The sequence below is a fragment of the Hyperoodon ampullatus genome, assembly GCF_949752795.1.
Source record: "Hyperoodon ampullatus genome assembly, chromosome: 15".
Classification (NCBI taxonomy): Eukaryota; Metazoa; Chordata; class Mammalia; order Artiodactyla; family Ziphiidae; genus Hyperoodon; species Hyperoodon ampullatus.
Window position 1 is genome coordinate 29,031,371 of NC_136928.1, and position 8,792 is coordinate 29,040,162.

The 8,792-nt window shown below is 46.3% G+C and overlaps 1 protein-coding gene across 1 annotated transcript; it reads left to right on the forward strand.

Moving 5' to 3' along the window:
- Positions 1-1,405: 1,405 nt before the first annotated feature.
- FAM136A (family with sequence similarity 136 member A) lies at positions 1,406-5,908 on the forward strand. Its single transcript, XM_079720611.1, has 3 exons — positions 1,406-1,524; positions 2,449-2,589; positions 4,411-5,908. Exons 1-3 carry the CDS (start codon positions 1,438-1,440, stop codon positions 4,597-4,599), a joined length of 417 nt encoding a protein of 138 aa, XP_079576737.1. The 5' UTR covers positions 1,406-1,437; the 3' UTR covers positions 4,600-5,908.
- The last annotated feature ends 2,884 nt before the right edge of the window (positions 5,909-8,792 follow it).

Here is an 8,792-nt window from a genome sequence, read left to right on the forward strand (position 1 = left end):
TCGTGCCTAGCACGCACCAGCTACACTTGTCCCTTGGTATCCGCGGGGGGTTGGTTACAGGACCCACTGCGCACACCAAGTCCTGACACCGACACTCAAGTATCATAGTCGGCCCTCCGTATCTGCGGATGCGGAACCCAGGGATACCGAGGGACGACTGCGTGTGTTTAATCAATGAATACACAGGACAGTAAAGTTGGAGGTGGGGTTGGGCATTCCTGATAGAACTGCTCCAGGAGCTCAGAAACAGCCCACTGTTACTGCCGTATAAATGCTTCATTGTCGATTGAATATCTGTAGCCCCTGCGTTGCTCCTTTGAGGTTAATAATTTCTTATTAGAAATAAATGCATAAACATACATCTACCAACAATCCAACAGTTCCACTTCTAGATATTTACCCAAGAGAAATGGACATCTATGTCTACAAAAGACTTGCTCAAGGATGTTCATAGTCACCACTTTATTCAGAATAGCTAATAACTGGGAAAGACCCAAATGTCCATCAACAGATGAATGGAAAAACAAATTGTTGTATGTCCATTCAATGGAATACTATTCAGCAGCAAAAAGGAACTGAAGATAAGGCTCAATCTCAAAAGCGTTATGTTAGGTGAAGAAGCCAAACCCCCCAAAAAAGTACATAGGAATGATTTATAAATTCTAGAAAGGGAAAGTGTAATCTGTCGTGATAGAAAGCGCATCAGTGGTTGCCTGGGGTCTGGAGTGGGGAGATAGGGAGGGAATGGGCGGGGATTGACTGGGAAAGGGCAAGGTTTGTTAAAACACATCAAGGTGTTTACATCTAAGATCTGCGCACTTATCTGCTATGTTAATTATATTAAATATTTTTTCACTTTCTTTCAGCAGAGATTGGCACAACATTGTAAATACTTCAATTAAAAAAATATATATATACAAGGCTTCCCTGGTGGTACAGTGGTTGGGAGTCCGCCTGCCGATGCAGGGGACACGGGTTCGGGCCCCGGTCCAGGAGGATCCCACATGCCGCGGAGGGGCTGGGCCCGTGAGCCATGGCCGCTGGGCCTGCGCGTCCGGAGCCTGTGCTCCGCGGCGGTAGAGGCCACAGCAGTGAGAGGCCCGCGTACCCCAAAATACATACATACATACATACATACATAAGAGGGACGGAGGAAGGTAGAGGGAAAAATGCAGTCTCGGCCCTTGCACTGCCGGCGGAGGTGGGCGAACTAGGTGAAGAAGGCCGAGAGGTGGGCGGGGACTCCAGGTGGAAGGGCCAGGGAGCGCGGGCAGAAGCTAGCCGCCGGACGTGCAGTTGCTCCTCTCGGACGCTAGGCGGCGGCGTGGGCCCGGAAAGGGCGCGCCGCGGTGACCCGGGAAGAGGCGGCGAGGGGGCGGGCTCGTGCCCGGGAGTCCATGTGGGCGCCGGCGCGGCGCGGAGCAGCGCCGTGTCGCCATGGCGGAGCTGCAGCAGCTCCGGGTGCAGGAGGCGGTGGACTCTATGGTGAAGAGTCTGGAGAGAGAGAACATCCGGAAGATGCAGGTAGCGGGTCGGGGGCCGACCCGGGGGGAGCCAAGGCGGTCCGGGATTCCTGGCCCCTTCCCTCAGCCGTCGCACGATCCCCGGCGCCACTGCCTCCCTCCCTGCAGACCCGGGTCGGGGTGTCACTGGGGTCGTCGCGGCATCCTTGGAAGCTCGGCTCACCCTCAGACAGAACTTCTGGAGCTTCGGCTGAGCGGATGAAATCTGTGCTCCCTCGCCATGCGCAAGGCCGTCTGCCCCCAAGGCCAGGCCGGGGGAGGGCGTGTCCCCGGGCCAGGGTTAAGAAGCACCCGGTGTAAGATGTTAGGCCTCCCCGACCTTCCCCACTTGCGCGGCCCCTTCTGCAGGTGAGCAGCCAGAGGCCCGGAAAGAGCACAGCCAGGGTGAAAGACCGGAAAGGGGACTGCGCTCGGCCTCCTCAATGGCCAGGTCATGCCCGGTTCTGTTGCACCGAACCTGGCTCCACACAGCGCTGGCTTATGTGCTGTTCCGCTTTGATCTCCTAAATGTTTTGTGGCTGCTGGTCCTGCTTCCCTAACCGGATTGTGGGTTTCCCTTGTAAAGGTGCCCCTGGAGTCAGTGGACCAGTTGCCCTCTGGTGGAATGTAGGTTACTAGATTGCTGACCTCTGAACCCTGTGGTTTAGGCGCCAAGTTTTCAGAGCTTGGCTTCATCTGACCCTCCACCACCTTCCCTGTCCACCCAGCCTTCGATTCAACAAGTGCCAATGAGCTAGCGGCAAGCAGGCAGTGAAACACTACGCTAGGCACCGAGGATAATGTTCCTGGTCGTGGTTTTAAGGTCCTGATGTCTATTCTAAGGAGAGGTGCGGGTATGATGCTTCTCCTAGCCTCTGTTGCACTCCGTGGTCATCTCTGTCCCGGAGGCTTTCCTACCTAACCTCCCTCTGCCCTCCCCCCACAGGGCCTCATGTTCCGGTGCAGCGCCGGCTGTTGTGAGGACAGCCAGGCGTCCATGCAGCAAGTGCACCAGTGCATTGAGCGCTGCCATGCACCTCTGGCTCAAGCCCAGGCCCTGGTGACCAGCGAGTTGGAGAAGTTCCAGGTGAGGAATTACAAACAAATGACTCTAGCCCTTGCTGTTGCTCTTTTGCAGATGACAAGCATTTGTTCAAAACTCTTAGCTTTAGTGTCTTGGTTCTGTGTTAACATTTGTGACAGTCCTATGGCCAACTACTCTTTACACAGTTTCAAATTTTGGAAAAAGTCCTGGAGATTGAGTGCTGTAAAAATTTCCCATAGAAACAATGTAAAAGGGAGTTAACCAAGGGAGTTCATGACCAAGAGCCTTATGTTTTTTCCCCCATAAATATCAAATACATATGTATACTGTACAGTATAAAGCTTTCTAAAACATATTAATTCATTCTTACAACAGCAGAATCCCCAGGAAAGTGGAATGGGCCAGTCTTTAAAGCGTACAGATTAGAACAAGATCCTGCCGTCATTTTGTGGATATACCCACCCAGGATGCTCCTACTTGCTACACCCAGGGGGCAGCTCCTGTGTCACTAAAGAGCGGCCATTTATATGAAGAATTATTATTGTTGACTCACTGATGCCTGACTCACAAGCCTCTTTGAGGTCACTAAGAAGCCCCCCTACAGTATCCCTCTCTGGAGCAAAGGGTATCCACAACTTCCTTTTACTCCCTTCCTCTGGATATACTTTCCTGGAACTTGGGGAAGCAGGGCCCACCTCTGAACCAGTTTTCATAGCCTGGGATTCTGTTCAAATGGAAAAATTATATCTAATGTGGTACAGTTTTACATTCTGTATAAAATTCTTCAAAATTACTGACACTATAAAAGAATAACTTCTCCAAGATCATGGAACTTCGGGGCTTTCTTTGTGTTTGACACTTTATTTTACAGATAGGGTCTTTCAAATTTTGATTCTTGAATTACTATACAACTTTCTTCTTCCATTCACTTTTCACTCCTCCAGTCAGACTTACTTTCCCACTGTGCCGGAACCACTCTTGCCACTCCCTTCCATGGGAGTGGTCATTTCTCATTCTTCATCTTACTCAACCTACCTGCATCATTGACACAGTGGATTCCTCTCCCCCTCCTTAAAAATCTGTACGCAGTTGGCCACCAGGATAGGATGGCTCACTCTCCTGGTTTTCCACCTCTCTCCCTCTCTCCTTTCTTGTTCTCATTTACTGTTTTTTTTTCCCTCTCCAACCTCTGAAGAGCACTGGAGTGCCCAGGGCTGTCCTTGGATCTTTTTTTCTTTTCAATCTAGTTCTCTAGTCTCATAGCAAATATCATCTATATGCTGACAACTCCTACATTCATATCTTTAGACCAGCTTTACTCCTGATCTCCAGATTCATATATCCAACTGTTTCCCCCAACATCTCCACTTATTTATTTTGTTTGTCTCTGTCCCCTCACTGGAATATCAGTTCAATGAAGGCAAGAACTTTATCTGTTTTACTCATTGCTGTATTCCCCAACATTAGAAGAGTCCCTAGCACATAGTAGATGCTCATTAAATATTCGTTGAATTGAGTATTTTTCTGTAGCAAGTACAGACCTTATAAAATCAAGGTGTTTGAAAGTCTGTAGTTGAGTAACAGTAGCCTCTAGTTCCTTCTCACCTCCTGGAAGGGGCTTCTGTACAATTTATTCTGTTATTCACCTGCTTTCTAGTGATGCTTTCCCTGGGCCCTCATGGTGCCACCCTCTGTTTCAATCAGGACAGTCTTGGTTAATTGCACGATAGTGTCACTTTAATTGATCAAGACAATCCACATAATACGTAGAAAAATACGTACCACAGAGCCTGGCACGTGATAAGCATTTGGTAAATAAAGGCCAGCCTTTCAGTTCCTCTACCCTTTTCCCTCTTGCTGCAGGACCGCCTGGCCCGGTGCACTATGCATTGCAACGACAAAGCCAAAGATTCAATTGATGCAGGGAGTAAAGAGCTTCAGGTGAAGCGGCAGCTGGAGCGTTGCGTGACCACGTGTGTGGATGACCACATGAACCTCATCCCAACCATGACCAAGAAGATGAAAGAGTCTCTGTCATCCATTGGGAAATAGATGTCTGCTATTGGCCATCGGGGCTGAAGGCAGGAGTCTATTTAAAAAGAGAAATGGGAAAGTTTAAGGAAAGTTTATGAATGAGGAAATTAAGGATGGCAGCAAGTTTAAGGCCTACATCACTTGCCTCTGGACACTGGTTCCTTTGTGTTTGAAACCTAGAAAGTGAAAAAACCTGGTGCTAAAATTGGGGTCAGAGATAGCACAGGAGAGTTTCTGTGAGCCTGAATTTCACGTGGCAAGTGCTTATCCTGGCAACAGGGAGTCTCCCTTGTACCAAACCAGAGCCCTCCAAGGTACCAGATTCTCTTAGTACACAGATACCAACAGGCTGGCAGGTTCATCTGACCTGCTTATGGGCTGGTGGAGTGTGAGGAGAGGTGTTTCTGTTTGTTGTCAACCTCCTGTTTACCAGAAGGATCACTACATTTCCCACAAACTGGAAATAAAACAAAATCCATGAGGTCACTAATTTAGAAGGGGAAAGGGGGCTTCTGGGGATTTGTTTTGCGTGGTTTTGTTTTATATACAAGGGCATGAAGCTACTTTAAGATGTAGAGTTGGGAGAGGTAGTTTCGATAAAAACTTTGAAAGGGTCCTTGCAGATATTCATTTCTGGCCGTCAGGATGTGGATGCGCATTTCTTTAAATTCTCACACATGACATCTTTCAGCCTGGAGACCCTGCAAAAATTTAAGAAGTGCTATCACACTGGTAGGGGAAGCAAACCTTCCCTCTGACTGGCAGCCATGATGAGCCCTGAGGCTGTCAGCAGCAGAGTCAGCCGAGTAACAAGACAATCTTGCAGTGACACTCACCCTTGAAGAGAAAGGGGATTTTGATTGTGCTATATGCTAGTCTTCAAGAATGAACAGTGAAAGAGGAATTGTTAGCTGCTTAATTAAGAGAGTTATGAAGTCCTGGCTTTGGAAAAATCTGGTTTTCGTAAAACAAAATAGAATGAAAGCCTAAACCCAGTATTGCTTACTTTGCCCCCTGTGATAACAGAGCTCTGTTGAAACAATCCCTTGGCAACACGAAGGTCAAAGAAGAAAAAGTAAGCAACTCGGGCAAGCTGTGACTCCTTTAGAGCAAAAAACGGGACAGCCCTCCGGTACCAAATACTACTTGTGCGTCATGCGTTGTTCTTGCCCCAGTTCTGGCACCTTATCATTTTATTAAGGACCTTGTGTTTTTACCAACTTATTACTTGAAATGATAATATAGCCTGTCTGTTTGCTGTTTCAAGACTGTGAGATATTTTCCTAGTGGTTTGGTTTTAAAAATACATGACTTAATTTTTCTTCCACTATTGTGTTTCTTTCCTTATATCTGGCCAGTGAATATATAACATTCTCAGGATGCTTCTCTTTGTAATGTGTGAAATAAATTTAAGAGGTCCAGGGGAGTGAAAATTAGTTATATGTTATGGTTCGGATGCTTGTAAATGAGAAGAACTTTGAGGGCATGCTAGGACACTACAAATTGAAGTCTGTTAATGTAAAAAGACAGAAACTATAAGGCTGAAAAAAAAATTCAATATCCACATCAGTTCTCTAGCTTCAACTAAACACTAACAACAAAAAATGGAAAAGACAGTTATGACCCCTCTAGAGAAAATGCAATGCCTGGGATTTTGGGTGCCAAGAGAGTACAAAATAGATGAGTTTAAGTCTTTACTATCACTGGTATTTAAATAGAGTCATTCCTGAACATTAGGAATGAACTGAATCTGAACCATCCCCTACTTAAAATCACTAATGCTTTTCTATTTTGGCCTAAGTCTTCTATAATCCCAATTGTATCTGATTCATAAATGTGGATGCACCTATTTTGGATAACTTAACTAGGAACAAGTCAGAGACCACGGTTTACACCTACACTCTTGATTTGAAAATCAATACCTCGTATTAGAGATCATTTGTGTGCTGCACTTCACATTTTATACAGAGAGACAATGTACGTTAAGTGGGGTTTTGGAGGCATTGTTAACAAGCATTGCAGGACCGACCATGGGGAATACACTTCTGGGCTCTAGATTCAAAGTCTTGGAAATTGAGGCCCAAACACCCTCTCTTATGGTGCAGAGGTCACTCACTAACTGAGCTGTTACCAGAACCCTAGACTTAGCATGACATTCTCCTGTGGGAGTACAGGCAAACCTCCGAGATACTGCAGGTTCTGTTGGAGACCACCACAGTGAAGCAAATGTCTCAATAAAGCAAGTCACACATGAATTATTTGGTATGATCCATAACAAATGTGATGAAAAGTTTGAAATACTGTTAAGAATTACCAAAATGACACAGAGACACCAAGTGAACAAATGCTGTTGGAAAAAGAAAAAGTGGCACCAAGAGATTTGTTAGACTCAGGGTTGCCACAAACCTTCCTTCTGTTTAAAACAAAAACAAAAACGCAGTATCTGCAAAGCACAACAAAGGGCAGCGCAATACATGGACATATCCCCACACATGCAAAGAAATATTAGGGGCCCACTCCTCTAGAGCTCATTTTCATTTGGTACATATGAATGAGATACATGTTGCAACCCACAAAGACACGGGATTAACCAGGCTCCTTCCGAAGCTAGAGGCGCACCCCCATTTTACAGACGGGAAAGAACGGGGTTCCCGAAGGTCCCATCCCTCCGTCCTGGCCAATCGCTGGCGGCGCAACCGGAAGCTTGGGACTGATCGACACGCTCAGGCCTTCCCTAAGTATCGCGAGATAAAGCGGGAAAGCGGCCGACAATCAATTGGCTAACGGGGTGAGTGACGTCAGACGCAAAGCGCCGGGCCTACTGCTGGAGCGAGAGGGCCGACTCAAGTTCCGTTTGGAGGCGTTTTTGAGTTCCTCGAGTAGACATCATGAGCAAAGCTCACCCTCCCGAGTTGAAGAAGTAAGTATGTGTGAGGCCCGCGCCCAAGTGGCAGCTTATTTGTGTGCCTCGGGTTCCTTAGATCCTCCGCCATTCCCGAGAGTGCGCCTGGCGTGCGTCTTCTGATCCGTGGCCGCCGAGATCCGGGCCGGTGTCCCGCGACTCGGGGCCTAAGACCCGCTCAGACGTAGCATTTCGGCCCGGTGGGCAAGTTTACCAGAGGCAGCAAGGCGCCTCCGCCCGCCGAGTTGCATCCCAGGCAGGAGCACCAGGCCCTGTCTCCCGCACGCTCTCGCTGGTTACTTGAAGATCTCGAATGCCACCCTTTGTTGAACATCTTGAGTAGCATCATGTTCTAGATAAGGTGGCTGGAGAGTAATTCTATAAGGAACTAAGGAGATGGGTGGAATGGAAGTGTTTGATAGTATCTGAGGAATCAAAAGCCGCTTTAATCTTAGAGTGTGTTTGTAGCTGTTTCTTTGAGCTTTAACTTAGAAATCACATTCCTTTTTCTTGTTTTCTTGTTCTTAGGTTAAACTTGAGTGTCGTGTGATATCTTGCTCTGTTAACAGAGCTGTGTGAGAATATTCATTTTTTCTAATTAGAGAAGGCTAGGTTGTTTGGGGGGCGGGGGTGGGGTTTGAACCCAGGAAAGTCAACTCAAAGTAGGATATTCCTACTTTAGATAAGGCCCATTTTAAAGTTTTAGCGTCCTCAAACACTCTTGGTTGAACTTAGCATGGGCCATGTTTCCTAAGTAATTTCTCTGTCTTGTTTATACTATGTAATGCCAGAATTCTGGCTGTAGTAGTTGGATAGCACAAAGGATGGAAAATTGGTCCAGGGATCAGTTTGTGAGGCAGCCAGCCATCTGGTCTGCCGTGTGTACAGTTCATTTATTATCAGCCCCATAAAGAAGTCAGACTTAAGGAAAAGTTCATATTTAATGATTTTACACTTAAATGCACATTTGTATTGAAGCCATCTTTTGTGCAAAAACTCGTGTGTATTTTAGTTGGATCTGTTACAAATTTAAGACAATTATTAAATCATAAGTCTAACATTAAGGAAAAAAATTATTGCTGTGAAAATGCTTATCCAAGTTATCCTTTTATTGGTGAGCTGGTAAAATCTTACGTGTCCTCTGGCTTCATCAGGAACTGGTGAAATGGTAATTATTTTTTAACAGAAGGACCATTCTGTATTTGTAAGGTTTCCTTTTTGATTCTTAAGACATTATTTGAGAATTTCAGAGGATGAAACTAGTTTTAATACCTTTCTCTTCTTATCTTTAGATTTCATGAATTGTGAA